Source organism: Syngnathus acus, chromosome 3 (assembly GCF_901709675.1).
Source record: "Syngnathus acus chromosome 3, fSynAcu1.2, whole genome shotgun sequence".
NCBI classification, from domain to species: domain Eukaryota; kingdom Metazoa; phylum Chordata; class Actinopteri; order Syngnathiformes; family Syngnathidae; genus Syngnathus; species Syngnathus acus.
In genome coordinates, this window is record NC_051089.1 from 14846604 (window position 1) to 14871511 (window position 24908).

The window sequence follows — 24908 nt, forward strand, 5'->3', positions numbered from 1 at the left end:
AGCGGCTGCACCAGTGGAGAGAAGTAACAAGGTGTCCAGCGTCGACGTTCTTCTACTTACCTTACCAATATCGGCGTGAGGTCAACGTACATGTAAAGGTCAAATCGGTAGGCCAGTCAGAGAGCGGGGGATTGATTTTTTATATAATTATAATGTAATAATATAATAATTAGAATATAATTTGTCTAATACATAGTGTGAGTACTCACCTCCGCTGGGTGCTTGGATTCTACAAGCTTTTGAGTTTACATATTGCTTAGCTCAGTTGACTATCTTTCTACAGAGTTGTAATGTATTAAAAGAAACAGGAACAATTATGACCATGGTTTTTAATTTATTCCATAACGGGCAAGTTCAGTAAGAGGAGGGATCACATACAGTCCCATTGGGGGTAGCAAGCAAACCAGATAAACATGAAGACAGACATTGATGCAAATATTCCTCTTTCTTTATGGAACAATTTGTAAAATCTTCCAAGAGTTTCAATAAATAACTTACAGATCATATATTTCTTGTGTTATATGTCAATATTGATATTTTAAATATATAGCTATCTTCTTTTTGTTATACAGTTGTTCTCTATGAGGCTATTGGAAGTATTCTTTTTAGCCATCTGCATAAATAATACACACAGGGGATGGTGCTGTACACATCATGGCCAAACAGTGCTTTGACTGGTTGCAGGCTTCATTGCTGAATGGGTTTAGAACCCAAGAGTATTTGTGAGAGGAAAGAGGGGCTGGCAAGATGATCTGTGCAGTGACAGATTGTAAACTGGCAAGATGTGAGATGTGCTGTGAGTTACAACTCTTGTTCCAAACAAGAAACGGAGCAGATCGCGTTGATGACTCCAGCCTAGGCATTCCACCAACGGTCATTCTGCAGAATGTCTCATCACAATGGAACATTCGTAAATGTGCCGTGGCCGAATGTTAAATACTTTCCCACTTGGACAGGGGAAAAAAAGCATAAATGCACAACTTCTGGGAAACCTCTTAAAAAAATACCCCCCAAAAAAGATTCAAGATAAAGAATAAAAAAACACCAACATCAGTCTGTTGCAAGGGCATTAAAGATATTACCATCAAATACAGCAATAAAAGTGAAACCATTTATCGTAATAAATAACACAAGTAGTAAACCACCCGTTCACCTGTTACACCCTCGGTGATATGGAAGATTGTTTGCCACATGTAGAATTGACACCGGCTCATTTATCCATGAAGTCCAACCCAGAGGAAGAGCGGGGCGAACTCCATTAAAGGGAAGCAAACACCTGATGTCCATCATGTCTGAGAGCACCTTGAGAACAAGTGATGAGAAGCCTGGTTTGGATTTCTTTGACATGATGGCAGCATTTGTCCTCGTGAAACTGCAAAAAAAAAAAAAACACCGCGAGAACGGTACCGTCTCTAGGTAAGAAAGAAAATTATGAGCGAGGTGGTTATTGCGGCCTGAAGGTTGACACAAATGAGCAGTGGTAACAGAGAAGCCATGCCGGTGTTTTCCCTGTGGTGTGTAACAGTCTCCATGGGAATGACAGGGCTGGGACATAAACATAGCTCTTTGTGTTCAAATAAAGCAATAAACATATACAAAAGTACATCTGAGAAATACATTTGGCAATATCAAGGTATTTAGTAAAGAGGGGGACTAAGCAAACATGATTTACCTAATTGTCAATCCAAGTGGCTTAGTGATAAAACCCTCTTTGAAAAGAAAGACAAAAGAACTTTCATGCACTGTAAAGAGTAACCAAAAAGGCTTAAAAACATCCATAAGCGTCTGTAATAACGTCACAATCAGCAAATGTTTTAAGACACGACTTCAACCACCCACACCATCTTTTTCTCGACACCAACTCCGTATAGACCTGAGGAACATTGTGTCACGTCTTCACACTCCTACTAACCGACATACTTCACATTCCTGAATGAGCAATGAAAAATAAAATGCAGGAAGAAAATATGCCGCTGAGGGTGCAGGAAGTAGGAGAGCACATCAACCCAACCTAAGATGATAGCTTCTTCTACAGTGTTAGCTTTTGAATCCCTGCAAAGTTAACGTACGACTCTCTCTTTTGTAGAGTCAAGTCAGGGGATGAACATATGCTGAAATGTACCATGACATTGTTTTGGAACGATATTTGTGAAGCTACAGTTGTTCATTTCCACCCAAAAGCAGCACAGCCCCCTGGCATGCAGAGAGGTATCTTCTTTGTAGTCATTGCAATAGTGCGAAAATGCTAGAAGCATCCTTTAAGAGGGAGGAGGACACCTGAAGAATGGAAATTGTTTGTGAGTCGGCAAGTCAAGTTTTGTCCTTATGTGACTACATACATTCCATGACCATCGCATGCACATACTGTGATTTTTTTAAATTTTTCTTTATTTAAATATTGGATGTCTGTCACTTCAATTGGAGTTGTTTGAAGTTAGAAGACTACACCATAGAGGACAGAGTGTTCTCCTCAGGACAGTGGATAGGGAGAGATGTCCGTAGAGATTCGATGGCGGGAGGGGCACCCTCACCGGGTGAAAGGTCATTGAGTTCCTCAGATGATGAAAGAGGGAAGGAAGGTGACAAGGAGATGCCCGAAGAGGGGTCAGCAGATCCAGCAAAAGTGCGTGGGGGTTTGGGGACCAAGTTGGGCTCCAATGTTGCCCTGGCCAGAAGCCGCTTGTCATCCGGTTCATCCGCCAAACACTCCACGTGGCCTAGAGAGCCGCGTCCCGACTCCGACTCCCCATCAGATAGATCCATTGGAGGTGAACTGCTGCCATCTAGTTTAAATAGAGAGTCCAAGTACTGGGCAAACTCCAGCACTGTTCGGCTGGGGTTCCCATTTGATAACTGGGGTGACGGCGGGGAATTTTCCCGTCCAGTCTCCGTGCCAAACTCCCACTGTTCTTTGTCGCCATCCATTGCTCTCGAAGCAATTTGTGGACTGCGGGGAGCGTCAGGGGTGCTACCTGGGCTGTAGACGCCCGGCATCTCTTCCACATCAGGGTCAATTTTAGAGTAGATGTTAGACTCTGCGTCAAAAGGCTGAGGGGAATAATGTCCACTGAAGCGAGGTGTGGCGGGGGAAAGCTCTATCGAGTACTCCGGATTAGACACGGGGTCCAGTGGCGTAAAGAAAGGCCCGATCTCCCCCATGTGTTCTGGTGTGGCCTGGCAGAGGCAGTCAGCTGCCAGCAGTTCAGTGCGAGAGCTGAGAGACGGATTCTCTTCAGGAATCGGGGCATCCAAAGGGAACGGGAGGCTACTAAGCATCGGAGAACCTCTAAGTGCAGCAGAGGAGCGCCTGGAATCCAGGCTGTAGACCGATTCAGCGTCTGACAGGCTTTCCATGACAGCCAACGGAGCTTTGCGGTCCCTAAGCTCCACAGTCAGGCGCTCCCGTGCTCCACGCAACACTACGGGCACTGGAGGAGGAGCGCACTCAGAGAAACCATCCAGAGATATTTCGGACTGGGCACAGGAACTAGAGGAGAGGATGAGAAAGGATAGGAGTGACAGGGAAGTAGGACTCGCAAGGCATCAAGAAAATATCAACGACAATTGGGAGGGTTTTAAGAAGGGAAAATGGCCGATGGTTTCAAAACATATACAATATGGACAAAGGTCTTGGGACATAACACTTGGTCAAGGAGGAGTGGGACTTGCCCAACTACAGCAGACTTGAGAGATTTGGAGCATTTCTGTGTTTCCAACAAAGGCCCTTTGAGTGACCACAATGACGAACTAGAAAAGAATTTGAGAGACTCTTATTGGTTTTCTGGATTCAGAAATTCCAAGAGACATTTCAAACATTTGCACGGGACACTGGAAGGTGTTTATTTCCATTTCCACTTCCTATTGGTGTAATTGTCTCAATACATTTGTCCATATGACGTGTCAAATTAAGTAAGCACCAGGGAGAACCACTGACAGGGGGAGGTCAGCATCCCACTGGGTGCTTCTAAAGCCGAAGAGATAACAACATCTACTACTTCTATCAGAACACAGAACCGGAGGGGGACGTGGAGAGAACTGAATACTACCGTACGTTGTAACTGCACTGTGGTCAGACAGCGTGCATGAGAGAATGATGCACATTATGAAGGGTTAAGTGATTACATGCTTTCCTTACCGTAATAATGTTTTTTGTCTTTTTTGTTAACCAAACAAAACAGACAAGAATTAAAAGTTTGAGAAAACAAAAGTAGAAATTAGTAGCAGTCTTAATGCCAGTTTGAGAATACGTTATATTATAAATAAACATACTTTATGGTGCTTACACAAACTATCATGTTAAGATATTGTGCTAGGAAATCGCTTTTTCCTCAAATATCTAGACCAAACAGTCGCTTTGGTTTTAGAAAAAAATATTTTTAGCTCCCATTTTTTACTCCCATATACGTTGTTAGCTGTGAGCCTTTTGCAATTTTGTTCTCTTGATTGTATTTAAATCAGTTTCAAGACAAAGTTGCAAAAACATTTCGATGATCATGTGATTTTGTTTCTTTTTATGTTAATTAGCACCATTAGTGAGTGTGGTAGAAAACGCCTTGCTCGTAGACATTACGTAGAAAAAGTCGGAAAACTAACAGATTTAATTGAATGTTTAATTTCTGGAGACTTGTATAGAAACAAGTCAATTTTTCAAAATAAAATAAATTCCTAGCATCACAGGAATTGATTTAAATATTGATTCAACATGAGACAAAAACCCAATTAACTAGCAATAAACTGCCAACTCACAAAAATAAATATTATTGGAATTTTTACATCACTTCCAGCAGGTTATAAATGACACTGATCATTTTAGACCGCAACACATCCACTCCGGTGCTCAATACTGACCGAACACTACTGTTCCTGCGGTGGTGGTGGGTCGTAGCCATCGGCTGCTGTGCTGCCGCAGATGCAGCCATGAACACATTCTCAGCGTTCAAGTCGACTTCTGTCGGGCTCACCATGATCTTGGCTGCAGACAGCAGAGCCGTCTTTCCCTTGTTGTAGTTCTCCAGTACCTGTCACAAACACAGCGGTATACTCGTGACTAGGAGCATGGCAAAAAAAAACCCATCAAACTAAAGTCAGAGAAAAGGCGAGGATGAACATAAAGGATACAGAAATGCACAAAACATCAGATATCACTCAACTAACACTATTTTTATGTAACTCCACAATAATTACAGGACCCATTATAATGAAGTATTGTTAAAATTAATTCATAATGTACTTTATGGTATCCTAAACTCAATGAGCCTGGAATAAGTACTCGCAGAGTTGACAGATTTTCTAAACAAACACAAAAAGTGGAATCAGTGATTTCCACTTTACCTGGATAGTTTGTGTATGCAATCTTTCTATATTTAACTGCTGATACTGTAAAACATCTATCGTGATAGTACGTAGTGGTTGAGATAAATGTAAGTGCGAGCTAAAGGTGAGCTTACACCTACTCCAACTGACATTAAACACCCACAGTGGAGTCATGGCTGCCTGAGGAAGATTCACACAAGTTCCATAGTTTGAGAGGAAATAGCAGTCCATATGATTGTAGGGTATGCAACTTACAAAACACAAGACAATCACATGAGTACAGCAATTACACACACACACATTTGTGGTTGGCTTTAATGGGTTAGAACACATGCTGGAGACACATTAGGTTCAAAGAAATGACTGGACATGCAAATGTGACAACACAATAAAAAAATGATGGAAAGAAAGGTTTGAATGAGAGGTAAAATATCAGTCAAGGAGCATGTTTGCGAATAAACGGAGGATCATTTGTACACTGCTACCGATGGCTTGCTCATGGCAAGACTGCTGCTGTGCTGCCAAGAGCACAACACTGTCAGAAATATAAAAAGGCACAAAAACGGTCTGAAAGCAGATCAAATTAAAATGACAACTTGATGCAGAGACACACTTTTACATCTGCAATCCATTTAGTTACAGTAGATCTGCTTCGGTAATGTACATGCACATGACGACAGAATTACTAAATAGATGCGTGGTAGAACATAGTCATCCTTTCGTCTGTTTATAAATGGTTCCCGCTGTTTCAAATCAGGAAAAAAGAGAATGAAATGATGGCGTAGTAGCAGCTTAAACAGTAATTGTAAATGTGTGACTCTGAATTTTGAAAATACGGAGACAATTCAGTTCCCCGGAAGGAAGGAAGGGAGAAAGGTGTCTTAAGAGAAAGTAAGAGATGAGGAAGAAGGCACAGTCCGTGTGAAAAGGCATCACCATGGAAGCTTTGTGAAAATGTGTTAGCAGGAAGAAGTGGGGGAGTTCCATGTCACAGCACTTGAGCAGAGGCACAGAAAGGAGCCAAAAACAAAAAAACACACACAATTTAAGTTGTTAGCGGGTTTACGCTCTACATAAGCTTGATGTAGTGAACAGATGAGTCACTTCTCCAACTGCAATTTCTAAGAGTCATTTGCTCACTGGAATGCAGCTATAATTTCTTTTCTTCCTCTGGAGACCTTGCCTAGACTTGTTGTTGCCTCCGGCCACATATTTGTAGGTGCAAAGAAGCCAAAATAAAGGCATCGGAAATCAAAGATTTCTCATTGAATAATCTTGATCCCTTCAATGGTAGAAACATGATCTCACTGATAGATTTGACAGTGTTAGAGTTATGAGAAAATGGTTTCATTCAAATGACTAGCATTATGACATTCATTTTCGCAGCTCTGTGTATGTTGACGTGCACTGTTAAACACAGGTTGAATGAGAATCCTTCATGCTCAAAGACATAAAAGATAAAAAGGTAAATCATAACGTTGGACACCATGCAACTACAGACTTCCTCTTGTTGTTAAGGCTTATGTGATGTTCCGATCTTGATAGTATTTCTTGTCTTGGGACTCATTGGGTAAAAATGCAGGAGTGGGAATTGCAGTTATGCAACGGATGGTGAAATGTTAAGTCTGGTTGGGTTTGTGGTGAAATGCATGAATTGTCTTCAACTGAAAGAGTTGATGACTGGTGGTGAGAGGGATTAATAGCATCCGTAAAAGGAGATGAAAAGATGGTAGGGAGAGACAGTGGTTCAGCCTCTGTGAGGGAGGTATTGCAAAATGGGTCTTTATAGGTGGTCATACGGTGCGTCATGGGCAATAATGTTAAACTCCTCTTCCAGAGTCGACTGCTCAGACATACGACAACCTGGTTCCAGCACCTGCGGACACACCAGAGGTTTCGCATACAATCACATAGTGCTACACTTCCATAGAAGTCTTTAAACAGATGTGCCATCACCCAAACCGACCATCACCTCATATTTAACGCCACAGGTATAAGAAAGGGGAAATTCTCAGAGTGGTTTCTTCCCATGCAAACAATACCTTCATACCAGGACAAAGTATCAAATATTGCCAGAAGACACCATAGAACCAACCGGAATAGAAGGAAAGGCTCCCCATGCTTTGCTAGGAGAGCAATGTGAATAAAATACAATGACAGGAAAGATGAAGATGAACAATGGATGATTCACACATTAAATTCAACTGAATTTAAAGCACATCAGTGAGTTTTTCTTTTTACGCTCTATAGTCGGATACATTTCTGTGATTGCTTGGACATAACATCTCTAATATTGTAAATTAATTCTAATACTAGAATACATCTTTATTTATTGTAACACATAAATCAGTCTGTCTTGAATTAAAATTACCCCTCAAAGAGACAAAGAAGTCTCGATAGAAAATGATGACAAAGATTGGGCTCTGTACTGACATGTGATACTCAAATAATGCTGCGTCTTTGAGTGCATTCAAACTTTGAATCGTGGTAATAGTAATTAGTACTCTCAAAATGTTTTTTTTTCTTTGTTGGAGACCATCGAAGATTCTCTCCACTCAATAATTTGATGAGATCCCAGCACCACACCAACAAAGACAACTGAATCAGCATGCAGAGGATGAAAACAGACCTTGTTTAGACCCTCCATCACCATGTGAGGCATGTGTTCATTCAGCATGGCAGACGAAATGATGACCTCATTGAAGGCCTTGTTGTCCCCCCAAAGAGCCGAGTACGTTGGCTCTTCTTGACCACAGCTACAGGAGAGAGTGAAACCGTTTTGTAATCAATAAGACAGTCAAGGTTGACTGGACATTGATCATTGTTTTTCTAGTCAACATTGGTGAGGAATGAATGAAGATAACAAGATGAGACTGTTACATACTATTCACAAAAAAAGAGGTATAATGAAAAGAAAAAAAAAATTATAGAAACAGCGAGTGGACTTAAGTATGACACAAAATGAAAAAATGCACAAATCAGAAATCATCTTTCTCATTCTCACCAGGTTTCTGGAGGATGGTTGTGCACCACGTGGACGATGCGACCAGGAGGGTAGAGGGGAGTCGAGGCTGAGAGGGCGATGCTGAGGTCACTTGGATGGAGCCACAGGCGACTGGGAGGTGCTGCTTGCTGAGACGGAGGATCCTCCTCCTCCAGTGGAAGCTCCGACTTTGGGACGCATTTAGTACCTCCCACGATGATCCTCCACTGTGGCAATACAAACTCATTATCTCAGCTTTGTGGAATAGTACATTTTATCTTGGGCAGGGGCTTCTGAACTTTATGCAGTACATGAAACAATGTTTGCAAATCAATGATGATACAGGAAGAGGTGTACCTTTGGCTTGTTACTTTTTTGTAGAACTTCAAGCAGATGGCGACGAAAGCCCTCTAATTGTGACAGGCCCAGTCTGGAAGACAACACCCACAAATGACTGTGACAAGCTCATGACTCCAAGGAGTGGATTTGCAATGCACAAATGAAGGGGATACCTTGGTACTAGATCTTTTCCTAATACTACAGAGGTGACAAACTCTTTGGAGTACTCCATGGCATCCTCACTGGTTGAGAAGAAGGGAAATAAATCATGCAGAAAATGGCTGATTACGCATTAACATTTATCAAATTGAATCAAATGCACTTCCAAATAACAGCATGGAGTTGAACTTCTACCACGGCTGTGGTTCTTTTTAAAGTGTTATGTAAATGAAGTTGAGTTTAATTGAGAAATCTATCCTTGGCTCCTCTTGCATCTTAACCGCTACTTGACTTTAGCACACAGGTAAAAACACCCAAGATTGACTAAGAGCAAACATCGGACGATTCTAAGGTGGCATTCTACGAGCCTTGATCTAAATTTCATTGAACATCTGTGAAAGAGCAGAAAAAACTGAGAAGACACTTGGAGCAGGTTGCTTATGAAGAGTAGATCAATTGAACACCTCCTGAGAGGTGCAGCAGTCTCACTGAATTTAAGTAATTGCCTCAAAAGATTGAAATATTGAAAGAGGAATTATTAAGTTAAAGGTACCATCATTTTTTGTCCAAACTTGTATTATGAGTTTTATTTTAAATTAACGATTCTACTGAAACAACTTTCAAAACAATGTATGATTTTAACATTTTCAAAAACAATGTATGATTTTAACTGGTTAATTTGTATCATGTTTCTTAATTTATTATTATGATTAGTATTTTCTTTCTCTTTAATTGTGTCTACATGTGTATGTGCAAAAAAATGGGCGAAGGGAATGGGGGGGGCTTACCTAAGAAGGCCACCAGGAGGGGAGTAAGAGTAGCAGTGAAGTGTGGGATACTGAGGTCTCAGCAGGAAGGAGAGAATTGCAGCAGTCCCAGCACCAAGAGAATGGCCTACTATCACCAGTCCATAATGCATGGTGCCCTTGTTCTGTGAGAGATGGCCCCAATCATCACACTGGCACACTAATATGGGCTGAAATATGTGCCACCAGACTCTGAATAGTTTTAACAATTATACATTGAAATTAGAATTGCACTGCAAAACAGAATATAACTAATTTTTTTTTTTCTGGAATATAGCGCTCTAGCAGCAAATTAAAGCAACTCTGTAAAACAAATACAATGCAAAAGACGTCAAAGCTCACAATATGCTTTTGACAGTAAAACGTATGTTAAAAGCCGTGTAAAAATATTTCTGCATGTGTTTTGCAGAGGCTATATTCAAACTAATTTTGTCACTTCTGTCAAAGTGGTGACAACAGTTGAGAAGCACTTAGCTAGACAATGCGTGTGAATGCGTCCATGTACCAAGTCTCTGCCAAAAGCTTGCGACAATATCATTTCCTGCTCCAGTTTCTTCTTTATGTACTCTGCTGAGTAAACCATCCCCTAAGACAAAAATTACAGAAGGATTAAATGTGGTGCAAGTACGGGCAAGAATCCTGCTGCACTGAGATTTTATTAAAAGAGAACGACTGTAGTCAATGTACTATAGTCTATAGCGAAATTTTTTTCTCTCTGACCTTGTGTCCAAGCCAGGTCCCTTGCTGCTCCTCCACTGGTAAACGCTCAGAATCTCCCGACAAATCAGTCAAGGCATCCTGATGCCACACAAAAGAAAATATGAGTTGTTTGCCATGAGTCAAGACTGTGACATTTCAATCATAGACTTAAATGCTACAACATTTCCCTTCAGCGCTTCAGTGTTACGTAAACAATGGACAGCACATTTATATCGGAGTGCTGCTTTGGTACGATGCATGCACAGTGTGGGAGTTTGTGAACACTGCCTTGAACCTCAGTGCAGATGCAGCAATGAGAGAAGATTAGGGCAACACAGGATTCAAGGTTGTAGAAGTACAAACTGGGCAAAGCTTAAATTTACCTTTAGTGATAATGTCCCTCTGATACTGATGACCACCTTCTTCTTTTCATGATCCACTGCCACAAAAAATGGAGTCTCATAAACCTGGATGGAAATTTGACAGAAAACAGCAGAATATATTGTATAAATGGATAATAGGAGAAAGCAAAGATAAAACTGGGGCGGTGACTGAATGAGTTTCATTGAAACTGATACTCCATAGCAATTTGTGACATGACTATAACAAATAAAAAAAAAAGAAAGAATCAATACACTGTCTCTGCGACAGAACATCACACAGTTAATCATTTCAAACCATTTAGCCGGATTGACCTTCAGGCTAAGGTCTATCAGAAAATACTAGCAGTTACAGTCCGATGGAGTGCTTTTTTTCTTCTTTGGCATCTTGAGATTCAGTCCATGACAATCGAGAAAAAGTGTGACAAAACGCAGTCTCAGTAGACTTCAACACCCACTAAAACGCTCCCCACTTCCCATCTCTCAGCAACTGAACTGGCGAGTGAAGTGTTATCAAAACAGATACAAATGACAGGCAAAACTACAAAAGACAGTGAAGCCATTAACATTGCAATGACACAATACCAGGGTTTTTTCTGCATCTAAAATTTTGAGGCTGAAGCCACACTTCATTTTGGGCCGACTTTGGCTATTAAAACCTCAGGAAAAAAAATGCACTAGTTCAGGTGTCATTTATAACTGCAATTCTGCTATTAGACTATTAGGCTCTGTCTCACAAACAGTGGGAAGTTGCTCTGATAAATGTCGAAAATATTCATATTTTAAGGTGAGGTGGCGGCGATGAGAGTCATTAGTAAAGGTGAAGATAATTACAGAAAGTTAAAAGTTTGAATTTATGCTATGAAGAGAAAATGTCATTTGTCAGGTCTGAAAGTACTATATGCCTCATGAGATAGAGTTGAACAAGGCAAGGTTTCAGAACAGGATATGGAGGTAAAGTGAGGTTACTCACTTGAGAAGAAGTAATGTTATAATCATGCAAAGGCGGCATTTGTGACACTGTGACATTAAAGCAATATGAATTTCCAAATTTTCCCCAAAACACAGACTTTACGGGTGCCGAACTGCAAATATGTAGGGGTCAGACTGTAGTTTTTAATTGTAATATCACCAATCACCACTAGATGGCAGACATGTCTTTGTTGTGCTGTCACTGTTGTGCTGTCACTGGATCTTACACTCACAACGTGAGTAGGCCTAATCATTTTTTTGTGGATTAGGATTGATGTGCAATACAAACATAGGACCTCAATTATATTAAAAGTGAGTTGCTTTTGTGGAAAAAAATGCTCAAAATTATTTCTTGCACTTCATGTTCAGCAGCTTTGTGCCATCCTTGAATGGTAAGTTTTATGAAAAGAGCCTTAAGCACTGGAAGAAATATAAAGTCGTGGTTGTTTTATTGTTTGCTGCAAAGCCTTTGTAGTTGGGTTGGGATAGTGGAGCTTTCATAGAAGCTGTGGCCCTTCTGCAGCACTGATGGAAAACGGTGGTCCCCTCAAGCATTTAAATCGCCCTTCCCTGAGCTACACATGTACAGACTTTGAAGCAATTCTTGAATTTTAACATGTTAAACCTAACATGTCTTATAGCATAAGCCTGATTTGTCACACCACAGAATTTATTTCCAGTGCGACAGCATCTAGTGATGGCATACTTTACATTTTTCCATCCAGTGCGTGACATTGTATTTGGTGATGTAAGGCGTTTATACAGTTGCTCGCCCATGGAAACTGCCACGAATCCCAAAGCTTACAGTTTTAGTGCCGATGTTAATGCCAGATGAAGTTTGGAATGCTGCAGTGGCTGATTCAGCAAGACAGTGGAAACTCTTACACACTGTGCACCTCAGCCTTCCGCGACCTTGGCCTTTAACTTCACAATGTGTGCCATCTGCTTTCTATGCCTCAGTTGCTGTGGTTCCACAACTCCACTTTATTTTACTACATTTAAATGTTTACAATGGTTAATGTCTAGTAAGGACCGGAAAAAATGGTATAATTGAAACGGTAAAGTACTCACAGCATCATGGCAGGAAGTGTAGACAATGTGAACCTGCTTGAGATCCCGGTCCAAGAATTGCCTGCGTATGGCCAAAACATTACAACCACAACAATTGTCCTCCTCCACTGTCACTGACTGGGACAAACGTGAGCCAGACACTGATGTGCAGCTGGGGATAGAAGGGAAATCAGGACATACAAAGATTGTAAAACATTAAGTAGGAACAAAAGGAACTGTTGATTAAAAAGGAAGTCACCCCAAAACCTTTTCTCTGATTAATGTTGTGCTTGTATAATCCAAATTAAACAGGCAAAACCCACCCGTCTTGTTATCCATAGGATGGGACAGCCATTTTCTTCTCGCTGTCGACTGAAAATGACATCGCAACTGCCATGACTCGGGTGAGAGCCAACCAGTTTTCTGAAGCTGAGCCGTGATGGGTTGTGACCTGAGACCTGGCAACTGTGATGTCATTTTCAGTCGACAACAAGTGGCAAAGCGTCTGCTCCCTGAGATGGATAAAAGCGGGTGAATTTTGCTCCGTAACTCATAATCTAAAAGCAGACTAGAAAGAACCCAGAATGCCGACTCGTGGGGGCACATACAGTATAAATATTTTGGTTGTTGACTTCCACTTTAATGTAGGTAAAATACACAATCCCATTGCTTTATGCGAAAACTGTGGGTGCATGTTTGAGTGCTTACGGGCAGGTGCTAACAAGGAGGCACAGTCCGCATGCTGGCTTTCTCATCAGGTACATGGGCCAACCATATGCAGCGAGAGCAAAGAGCATGTAGTAGCACACATCCTTGTACATGCCCATCTCAGTCTGCGACAGAAGAATACACGTGTAAGACACATACACAAGGAAAGAGCTATCTTTTTTGGAAAAAAAAAAAGAGAATGTTTTAAAGTGCTAGCATAGATGCATAGTGTGAATGAAAATATGGTTTTCAGCTTTGGCTTCATGTATTCATCATATATAAGGATTCACCGAATTCTTCAGATCCAGATATCTAGTGTTGCGAGTAACAGGCATCCCGGACAGGAAGGCTAAGATATCGTTGTTGCCCTGTGGAGGGAAGATAACAGAATAACGTTTCAAATCAAGCATTAAAAGGAAACGTGACTTGTATGGTAATGAGTCTGCTGCATGCTTACAAAGATGCACAATATTACATAAGGGTGTAATTTGGCAGATTGGTCATGAAGTGCTGACTGCACGTGTGATATTCAATTTTTTACTGTGTTTCACGGGAAAAGTGTCTAAAAAAATTCCTTCAAAAGGGAGATGTAAACATACTATCATACCTGGTCCAGGATAGATGATCTTTTAGACCTCTGTGTCTGACGAAGGAGTACCAAGCCAGCGATAATATCACTAGGCACAATGTCCAGATCTCTGAAGAACTCTGCAAAAAGGCTTGCCACCTCTGAATATGCATCCTGCAGCAGATAGAAGCAGACTTGAGTGCACGGTGTGCTATGAAGAGTATCTTAAATACTACAAACTTAAAAACGGATATAGTCTTGGTTCTCGCAGAGTTCAGTTTCTATGGTTACACAGTGTCCAGAATGTGTATGTACTAAGTGGTTGTCATGTCCAGTATTGTGTTATTTATATTGTGGCAATTTAAATATCACAATATCGCCATATCCGTAATATTGCTAATCCCAAAAGCAGAATTCATGTGGCTCACCGATTGTGTGTCCTGGGCTCTTGTGCAGCACATAAAGAATTTCAGCCTCCTGCTCCAGCTGCTGGTCTGGCCTTCCTCAAGTCTGTGTCTAAATGTAGATGAAATAAGAAATAAAACACACATACATGAGAATTGGGATATGAATGTGAATGATGTGTCAAAATAAAGAGGTTTGTTAGTACCTTAGAGTGTATGTCGTAAGGTTTCGTTGACGCCGGCGAGTTGCTTTCAGTTTGACAAATGTCCGACCGGTGGGATCGAAAGTGCACATAAGTGTAATGCAGACACTCAATATCACTAGCCAGTTGCACGCAACAATCCCTAAAACACAACAATAACATTTCAAATCAAGCACGATATATCCCACGATCCAATTTAAATATGTGTGGACAGAAACGTACATCAAATGAATTTAAGTTTGTAAGATTAAGCTTCAACAGACCTTCATAACCCCCCAGAAAATCATGAATTCGTTCAAATTGAAAGATGATCAAATGTTTTTGCCAAGTTGATACATATACATATGCATACAAAAAAAATATGCGTTGGCGGTTGAAGCAGATGATGAACGACTACAAATATAACTCATTCCAGTGAGAATTGATTATACCATTTTAACCGTCTCATAGACGATCTACCTAAAGCCCTTGTGTGACTCACCCAAAGCTAGATTTTTGGCGGTGACATCAGAGCACGGCTGGTAATACTGAAGAAGCCAGGCAATTCCCACGACTGCATATACGAGCTCTACCAGGAGAATGGCTGCAGCGAAAAAAATAAAAATAAATCACACAAAGTACAAAATATCACAGATATATTGTACATATACTAATATATATAGATATATCTTAAAATGAGGCAGCTTACCTAGTCGGATATAGATGACATACTGCACAGCTTCCCTGGGCTGTGTGTATAGGATGCTGCCTCTCATACTCAACCACATGATGGCGCTCTCACAGATAAGGCAGCTGACCAAGATACCCATGTACCCTCGGCCATGGTCCACCAGTGTGATAGAACAGGACTGGTCAGAGCCATAGGGAAGGCCGAACAAAACCACGGAGAGAACGACCAGCCTGAAAATAACAGTACAATTAAGTATTGTCAAGAAGAATTGTTCTGTGACAGAGATCAACTCACCAGATGCAGTGCAACAAAAACAGAAAGAGGGCAGGCAGCACCAGGTCATCACTGCCGACTGACCAGCGCCGCCGAAACATCACCATGCCAGGCATCACTGCCCTGTGGAGAAAAAGACGTAACATCAAAAATAACAAATATAATGTTTTTGGCAGGCCCAGAAAACTGGAAAGTCTGAAAAGTGCAATGAAATGTTGCTCCAAGTCAGTGTTCCTATTCGCAAAAAACAAAACAAAAAAAACATGTATGATGTGCAGTGGTTGACCTTATGTCACACAACAATGGCGTAACGACCTGGTATAGGCACTGAAAAGCATTTATTGGTTAGATCGGATAGTAAAACGCAACACTAATAATGTTTTTGGGGGGGGCACACACCACAGAACTCCTCATGCACTTTTAACCAACTACACAGTTCTTAAAAAAAAATGGCATTGCTGTACTTTTCAGCCACTCTTTTTGGCACCCAGGATGCATTTTGGCATGCAAAGCTGAATCCTTTCCCTGGTACAATTTTCCAAGATGGCGCTCTAGTGGCGGTCGTCTTCAAATGCTATGTTGTTTTTTTGTTGGAGATCAAGGGTCACGAGAGCAAGTTCAAGTAGAGCTTTTGAGAATATTCTTATTAGTGAACAAGAGAAAGCGAACCTGCTTTGACATTAGATGGTTCCCTGTAAAAAAAGATTCCTTAACATCACTCTGATCATTCTCTTGTTGAAAAACAAAGCAGAGTTCATTGCAGTTGCTTCTGGCCTAAAATGAACTGAAATGACAAAGCCACAGAAAGAAGGAAGGAAGGAAGAGGGGAGCCACAGAGAGGCTGATGCAGGCCTTATGATGCCGATGCAGGCTGATCGAGCCTTTACGGTGAGCTACTCCAGTATATCTGTTTAAAGATTTGTTTTGTTAAAACAAACACTCAAAGAAAGATTTACATTTTACAATAAATGTAAGACAAATAAAGAGGAGAAATCCTGAGCACAAGACTTATATTGCTTGTTCTGCTCCGTCTGTTGCAATGATTTTTCAGTCGTTAACAGAGTGCCAGTACCCTTCTTGTTCCAACCTTAAATAGCACAGTCATCACGGTTATTAAAGTCTTCCGTGGCATTGTGCCATCAAAAATTAATCATACTAATTAAAATGCCATGAGATAGCTGCATCATTGCCCTGTTGAAGGTGAGAAGTTGATTTACACTGCAGCAAAAAAGCAGTGATATATACGATGCAATTCAACGGATTATGTGGACTCACATTGACACCAAAAAAACGTGCTGATTGATAACCTTTGAGCTAGCCACCAGCTAAGGTAATAAAAATGTTTTTCTCAAATATCCCTAATGTGTGCCACCGATCTGCAAACCAGCAGACAAGCTAGCCAACTATGGAGCCGCTAGTTCCGACTAGCAAGCTAGTTAGGGCTGTCCAAATTGTCACCACCTTTCGATGTGCACTGTGGATCCATAAAACAGTGACACGGCAGGACTCTGCAATTTTTTAGCATACAGTATCTTACAAGCAGAATGGATGCTGTGGGAGAAAAGGGTCAAGTCGCCAATAGCCACCGATAAAAAAAAAAAAATGGCACTCAGTTCTTGAATAGTGGGGGAGGGCTGACTCATGTCAGAGGCGCGACCCTAATTGACAAAGTGTAATTTATCAGCTTGTTGATGAAATGCTACCCGATGACTAAAAGGGAAATAAAATCTTTATAGGCACTCGCTTTGTAGGGGATGTGTGGGTTTGTGGGTGTTTATAAATATGAATCTATATTTGTCGAGCAAAAAAAAAAAGACAAATCACATTTGTCTGACAAAAAAAGGATGTAAAAAAAATACTCACCAGAAATACTGATTTTTATTCATATTGCTACAAATGTGATTTGCGAGGCTAAGTTGTCTGTAACATGTTTTGCTCTGACTAATCAGTGAATCAAAAAATGAGGACCAGTTCTGACAGTGAATCGGGAAATGTCACTAAATGTAGCGACAGTTGCATACTGGCCAAGACGGCACACCCGCTGGCTTTGTTTCTCCCCCAATTGTCATGGTAACAGAAAGACGCTCTCTACATTTGCAAAAGACAGAACTCAAAACGGAATGTTTGCAACCACAATAAGTGAATACCACGTGAGCTACTATTCTTTCCCCATTGTTATTTTGACTCAAGCATGCAAGAGACCTTTTTGAAGACGTGACTTTTTTTAGTTCATGGGAAAGATAAAGCATTATGTCTTCTTCAAAAATGTTTATAATTCTAAAGTATTAGCACAATACCAATCATGGTGGTGGCAGCATTAAACTTGAGGGTTGTTTATCTTCAGCTGGAAAAGGGTATTGGTGCTTTAGTCAAGGTGGAGTCAGTCAATATTTGGCACGTTTGGCATCTTCTGGGAAAATGAGAGTGGGAGCTATTTAGGAGTGCTTTTGAAACTAAGAGAGGGTAAATATTGTAATATAAATAAATCATTGTCTGTCGTTGATAGACTCATCCGAATTGAATGAGCACAATATCAGAAGGTGCTTTGACAAAAGTGTGGAAACAATTATGCATTTTTACAGATATTTACATACAAAAGACAAATGTTTAACATCTTTCAACATGCGCAGAATGGTTTTCTCTTTAGATTATAAAGACGGGAATGTTTGATACCACTTTTGTCAGACGGATACCAGTACATCAACCCATTGATTTATTTGCAACACCACCTACTTAGGACTCAGCAGGGACGTGTAAAACAGAAAAATACCAGCATTTTCTCGCAGCAGATCTGGAAGCATCGAAATGCACAGTCTTCTGGCAGGCCGGGCATGTTTCTGTCATTCATCAGTGAAATGGTAACTATGCAAATATCATACTGGTCATCAATGAAAGACTAAATTATTTGCTTCCATATCGTGACAAGAATACCTGGCCATGCTCAAACCACAGACAGACCTCATTAATTAAAATAAACTAAGCTAACCGGTACGTAACAGAGACCCAGACTGAATTCCATTATGAAAAACCAGATGATTAACAGTGATTAGAAAGGCCATTAAATAATGAGTTGTCAGGTGATATCAGATGTAAAATTCAAAGACGGTTGGAGGACAGCACACTCCAACAACCACAGGAAAACACAATTTAAAGAAACACATTCTATGTGAAATCATTTCAGTAATTCAGTCGCACATAGAATTACTCAAAGGGGAACTAATAGCATTTAAGGGGAGTTGAACCACTGTCAACAGGAGAGACGGTATTAAAAGGTTCTGGCTATGACAAAGCATATTCTTCCAAAATGGAATAAAAAAAGGACACATTTGAAAGTGAAATAAGCTGTAAAAAATGCTGGTCTGGAAAACAAACATCAGCCAGGCAAATTGCAATAGATGACAATAAGGAGTACGGTCACGGGTCACCTGCTTTTTCATTAACAAAGGAGAGAAAATCAATGTGCAAAAACAACAAAAAATTTGGAAGAGGGTGGGACCCTAACTAAACATCCATCCATCCATTTTCTGAACCGCTTAGTCCCCACGGGGGTCGCGGGAGTGCTGGAGCCTATCCCAGCCGTCATCGGGCAGTAGGCGGGGGACACCCTGAACCGGTTGCCAGCCAATCGCAGGGCACACAGAGACAAACAACCATTCGCACTCGCACTCACACCTAGGGACAATTTGGAGTCTTCAATCGGCCTACCAAGCATGTTTTCGGGATGTGGGAGGAAACCGGAGTGCCCGGAGAAAACCCACGCGGGCCCGGGGAGAACATGCAAACTCCACACAGGGAGGGCCGGAGGTGGAATCGAACCCGCACCCTCCTAACTGTGAGGCGGACGTGCTACCCAGTGCGCCACCGAGCCGCCCCTAACTAAACAAAAACCAAAAAAACATTTGGATTCAAATCATATCCACTGATGTGTTTTCTCTGCTTTGTGCTAAAGGGTTACAGGGGTCATATGGAAAATGCTCTTTATTGCACATATGGATAAAATAGTTGTCCCTCACCCAACAGATGTGAAGTTACTTAACCAATTAGGTCTTTTGTCTGCTTCTTTTTTTCTGCTCTGTTGTATTTTGACAGCTTGCAAAAGCAATGGTGTGGCAAATTTGCATATATTATATTGTAATTCTCTGCCTGTAATTTGGCAGCTAGAAACAGTGAAGAGATGCCAGTGTAATTCAGAAGCCTTGTGCCTTTTAGCAGAACACAAACCACACCACAAAATGGATGCTACTTTAACTTTTCACATTTTATTAGCTGTTGGTTGGAAAGCAATTTTGATTGTTCATGATTTTCTTGAGCAATAATTGTATTTAATTACAGTACCTGATCTGAATCTGGTTTTGCAGTTTACATCATGCTAAACTTAGCCTGACAAACACTGACAATGCTACATGAGTTATTATCATCGGAGTCGTTGTGAAACTAAAGGTCATTCGTACATTTTTGTGAAAAGACGCACACATCCCTGCACGTGAGCAGTGCCTTTGTGCAAGCCAGTGTATGGCTGCGTGCCAGGCCCTCACCCCGACTCACGTGACCCAACAACAATGATGTAACAACAATGACAGAGCTCTCAGTCCGTCATTGTAGCTTTGACATGGACAATGAAAGATAAATAAAAAATGGTTCAAATAATTTGCCTGTTAAAGTATGCTTCAACTGTGGACATCTATCTTTTCGTATCTTTATGACTGCTTTATTACAGCGTTACAGATAGCTAGGATTCGTTTTGATTCGGAAAGGGGAAAGTTCAGAGAAGCACCTCATCCACACAGTCACTCCCCAAGTCAAAGAGCGTGGCCGGACACAGTAGGACAAGGAGTGGATGATTTATTCTGGCTTCCATCCAATTCACATAGCATCAAAATGACTTACTCAATCCGCCTGATATTGTCATTTGCGTATAGCTCCACTTTTAATAAAATGTCGATGAGAGTGGAGCGTTCAAGGTGATGAACCCTTTTGGCTGCCCAACAATGTTCCTTGCGTAAATTAACGTAACAAAGAACTTCTTCAGCTGCCTAATAGCATGCCTTTCTAAAAAAAACAAAAAACAAAAAAAAAAACAATACTTTCTATCCAACGCACTTTCGGGGTTAACGCGATTCCCAAATTCTGAACCCCAAAGCCGCGTAAAATCGAGATTTGGGTGTACTGTGTTATGCTTCAGAACTGGTCAACACTTTCAGACAAAATACCATTTGAAGAAGCTTGAGCCTTATTTGTATCATTCACTAACATAATATATTAGAAACATATATTAATTCTAATGAAAACAGAGTCTCCTCTATGCATGCATTGAGGATTTAGACAATGTCTGACTCGAGTGGCGAGGATACACTGAGCAGTTCCAATTTCAATCTCCTCTATGTTCACTTTCATTCCTGCTTGGGTGAGAATGACACTGCTTTAAGAGTCGCTTCAGCTTTTGTCACATCCACATCTCGCTGTTTCTAATCAGCCTGTCTCTGCAAAGCCATCACACAAGACAGCAGCATGCTGTCCATCCAAATCGAACACTCCCTCTCCTTTCCCCCCTCCCTCCCTCCCATTCTTCACTCTTCCCTGTCCTAATGCTCTCTTCTTCTCCTTCCTACCCACACACTCATTCACTATTCATATTTTAGAGGACATTTGTGAGCATGGAAACAAGTGAGTGCATCTGCACCGCTACAGAAGAAACCTACATTTGCTCTTCCTTATCTAACAAAGCCAGATTTTGGTTTTGGTTTACCACTGCTCATCTTTTTTTAGACTGAAAGCCATGTGCCACTCACTCCTACACTCCCTCTGCCTCTTTCTCCATCTTTTTCTCCCACCGCCACCACCCACTCAATCCTTTTCACCTCCTTATCCATTTTCCTCGTGTTGCAGCCGATGCATTAGTGTTAACGTGTGGCTGTTTGTGCGTATGGATGCGTGCCAACGCCGGGTTGCAAAGGTGAGCTGCCAACCTGGCTGTAGCCGACAACCACAAAGCAAATGAAACTATGTTTCGGTCGAGATACTGTGGCCGCTCGATGACTACAGCCAAAGATTTCTTTTTTCCTTCTGTTTTTCCATTCCATTAAACTGCACAAACCGACATCATTAAGCGCAATAGAATTTCAGTGAAGAGGAGCCAATCGTGACTTGGACATTTTGTCACTCTCAGTAGACTGAAATGACATCGCAGCTTCAAAAAACTAGTAAGGCGTGATTAGTTGTGACCTGACAAGCAACTGTGATGTCAGTCCACAGCAAGTGGCAAAATGGCTGTCCCCTAATATAAAAACGGGTGAATATTGCTGCTTAACTCACATTCTGCAAATGCAATATTCATCAGAACGCCGTGTTTTGACTACTAGGGGCGCATACAACATACTGTAGAAAATGTTTTGGGGTTGACTTCCCCTTTAAGAAATACTAACCACTTAGCAAAGATGAACAATCGAAAAACAAACATTAGTCCCGTTGAGTATCCCACTCAAGGTAATATTTCATCATGTGGATCCTCAAGGAATATTTTACGTTGGCTATGTAGTCAGTAGAAGACTAATAAACTAATTTCTCCACGATTGTAACAGGACCAGTTATTACTGTACAGTTAGCAAATAGAGCTAAATTTACATTTCTTTCCGCAAAAAAATAATAATACAACTCAAGTTAAGGGTACAACACAGCATGATGTTAATAACGGAGCGCTGTTATGCATTTGCTGCCATTCTGAATCATTTTATGGACGAAACAAGTTAAGAACAAAAATAATTTCCAGGAAGATTAAGTTGTTTCTTTGCGTACCAACTCAAAGATTCAACTTCACCTTGTCAATATTTGGATTGACAAACTAATCCGCAGGTCCTGCAATACATCCTCCCCCTGTCTTTACTTTCCCGTATAGTCAGATTAAACAGAACTAACATGGTTTATTGAAGAACCTAAATTTGCCCTTCTATTTAAATGGCAACGTGTTGATTTGGTCCCACTCACAACATCAATACACATTTCAAATAAACGAGTAGCAGAGTCTCCAGATTAAACAGCTAGAGGATATTATCATCATTATAAAGGGATGATACATGCAGGGTTGCTACTTGCTATCTGAGTCTTACTGTATCCGTTTATATTCATCTGTCAAAAAAGCATTTTAAATAGCAACAGTCTCATAGACTATTTCATTAAGAAACAAATACAAATAAACAACAAGAACAAACCAAATGCTGCTGCTTTGACTTTTTTTGCACTCTTTTCAAAGGGGCAGAAACAACATACCGACATGGCGGCGCTAAACTCAAAGCAGTCTGATGAGAATTGTCTCTTGAGGGGCAATTGTCATGTCTAAAATGAAGGAACCTGAATTAAAATATATACCGTATTTTCCGGACTATAAGGCGCACCTTCAATGAATGGCCCATTTTAAAACTTTGTCCTTATATAAGGCGCACCGGACTATAAGGCGCACCATTAATGCATCATGTCAGATTTTTAATCCAAATCAAATCATTCTCCATTTTATCTTTTTTATTTCAACTTCAGACGCAACAAATTACTTTATAATCATAAAATAATGATCCGTAGTCGTTTTGATTCATGATGCATAGACTTCAGCGGGCCACTTATGATTGATTTCATGACACAATGCTTCGGGCCGGTTTAAATTTAGGAATTTGGTCCATATATAAGGCGCACCGGACTATAAGGCCCACTGTCGGCTTTTGAGAAGATTTTAGGTTTTTAGGTGCGCCTTATAGTCCGGAAAATACGGTATACCTGAAATGGGATTAAAATGAAATCGAACCAACATATCACACAAAATCAATTTACAGATAAATGGATAGCATATAGTATGTACTGCATATACTATTGTATATACTATTGCTCCAGCACAATAGAGAAGAGAACAGTTGCACAGGGCAACAGAAAAGCGGTAGTGGCATTCTTAAATACGCACTGTTTTTCCAAACAGAGACAGACAGGCGTATTTGCCAATTCACCCTGGAGATGGCCACTTTCCTAAGACTGTGGTTATAGCAAATGACATCACAGGTACCAGACCTCCTGAGATGGATAAAAACAGATGGCTTATGCCTGTATAATTCATATTCCACAATCGAAACATTACGCTGTGTTTCAACTAGTTTGGCTCCACAGAATATATTACAAGGAAAATTTGGAGTTGACTTCCACTTTTAAATGACACAGGAATAGCTATAGTGAATGAATATACTAAAGAATTGACACTTTACTGCTTCATGTGTTCAGTTTGCTGTATATCAGAAAAGTTCAAGCCTTGTTTTAAATAGTTTCTTCCAAAACTCAAACCATGTGAATTTTCATTTCAAATGTATCCTCTTGTTCTTCTCATCTGATATTGGAATCAATCCGCCTGCAGGGGTATTTCCTGGCTGCTAAATGCCTAACTTGTGGAACAAATAAATTTTCACAGTTCTTTCATGAATTGCTTTGTATTGTTGCACAGAAAAAAAAACAGGGGTCTCAAACATGTGGCCCACGGGCCAATTAAGGGGGATGATTAGCGATTGTGTGACCCACATATTTTTCTCAAAATGCATATTGTTGTCTGGTTTGAGGCTTTACTTTTGTATATACTATTTTAGCACTTCGTTTGTATGTACTGTAGTTGGACCTCGTGACAGATTATTTGTCGACGAGTTAACCAAAGGGAAATTGTCAGTCACTTGGTTACAGTGTTATTCCGAAGTGACACTAAGACAGGTGTCATCCTCCTTGCGATGACACACCGGGCACCTTGAAAAAAAAGCAAGTGTAATTATGAATCGGAAGCAATGCAATTGTGTCAAGAGTTCAGGTTTGTGTAGTTGTGTGTGTGTGTGTGGGTGTGCGTGCGTGTGTCTCGGCATCCTACAAACACGTGTAAGACCGCAAGCAATGTTGCAGTAACGAGAGCATCCTGCGGGCCAAGCTAGTTGTGATGTGGCCTACTCATGTGTCCAAAATCAGTTTTGGGAAAAAAATATTAAGGTGGCCTGTCCAAATGAAATCTCACACTGTGTAGACAGAAACGGTGGGTGCCCATTTACTGAAATGTATTCGCTGCTTCTCACCTGAATTTTGACGCTGCCTTGACACGAACCACTGCATCGGTTCCGCTTGCTCGCCCATATCCCCCCGACTGGAGACAAGCCTCCTCAGACTCGTTCTTCTCGACACCAGTTCAAAGATGCAAGGAGGGAGAGGAAAGTCTGTAAACGCCTCGGGGAGAGGTTTTATGACAACGGAGCAGCTGTCATTCGAGCTGATGAATGGACCTGGAAACGTCAAATAATCGGGTCGCGGGGATCCGCAGCAGTCCTCAGAGCAACACGTCTTCGGCTGTGGCAGCACAGTGACTCCTTTTCTGTGCTCCTC

The 24908-nt window shown here is 40.9% G+C and overlaps 1 protein-coding gene across 3 annotated transcripts; it reads right to left on the minus strand.

Annotated features, from left to right (window-relative positions):
• Positions 1 to 321: 321 nt before the first annotated feature.
• LOC119120188 (diacylglycerol lipase-alpha-like) lies at positions 322 to 24741 on the minus strand. Of its 3 annotated transcripts, XM_037246836.1 has the most exons (21): positions 24605 to 24741; positions 15549 to 15650; positions 15273 to 15484; positions 15066 to 15167; positions 14588 to 14726; positions 14406 to 14493; positions 14017 to 14151; positions 13700 to 13777; positions 13410 to 13534; positions 12723 to 12873; positions 10683 to 10766; positions 10321 to 10398; positions 10106 to 10186; positions 9583 to 9725; positions 8809 to 8877; positions 8654 to 8726; positions 8318 to 8523; positions 7943 to 8069; positions 4849 to 5018; positions 4136 to 4153; positions 322 to 3487 (listed from the first exon to the last, which is right to left on the minus strand). In XM_037246836.1, exons 2-21 carry the CDS (start codon positions 15641 to 15643, stop codon positions 2443 to 2445), a joined length of 3219 nt encoding a protein of 1072 aa, XP_037102731.1. In that variant the 5' UTR covers positions 15644 to 15650; positions 24605 to 24741; the 3' UTR covers positions 322 to 2442. The 3 variants fall into 3 exon arrangements, with proteins under 3 accessions (XP_037102731.1, XP_037102732.1, XP_037102730.1); XM_037246837.1 differs by lacking the exon at positions 4136 to 4153; XM_037246835.1 differs by lacking the exon at positions 4136 to 4153 and having other exon boundaries at positions 9583 to 9770.
• Positions 24742 to 24908: the final 167 nt, after the last annotated feature.

What these genes read in the sequence shown, in the direction of transcription:
- LOC119120188 (XM_037246835.1), bottom strand. Translation starts at nt 15,643, where the DNA reads ATGCCTGGCATGGTGATGTTTCGGCGGCGCTGGTCAGTCGGCAGTGAT. An exon ending in TGTCATCTATATCCGACTAG is followed by an intron (nt 15,168 to 15,272) that starts GTAAGCTGCCTC and finishes TTTTCGCTGCAG; the next exon opens with CCATTCTCCTGGTAGAGCTC. An exon ending in GGAAAAGATCTAGTACCAAG is followed by an intron (nt 8,727 to 8,808) that starts GTATCCCCTTCA and finishes GTTGTCTTCCAG; the next exon opens with ACTGGGCCTGTCACAATTAG.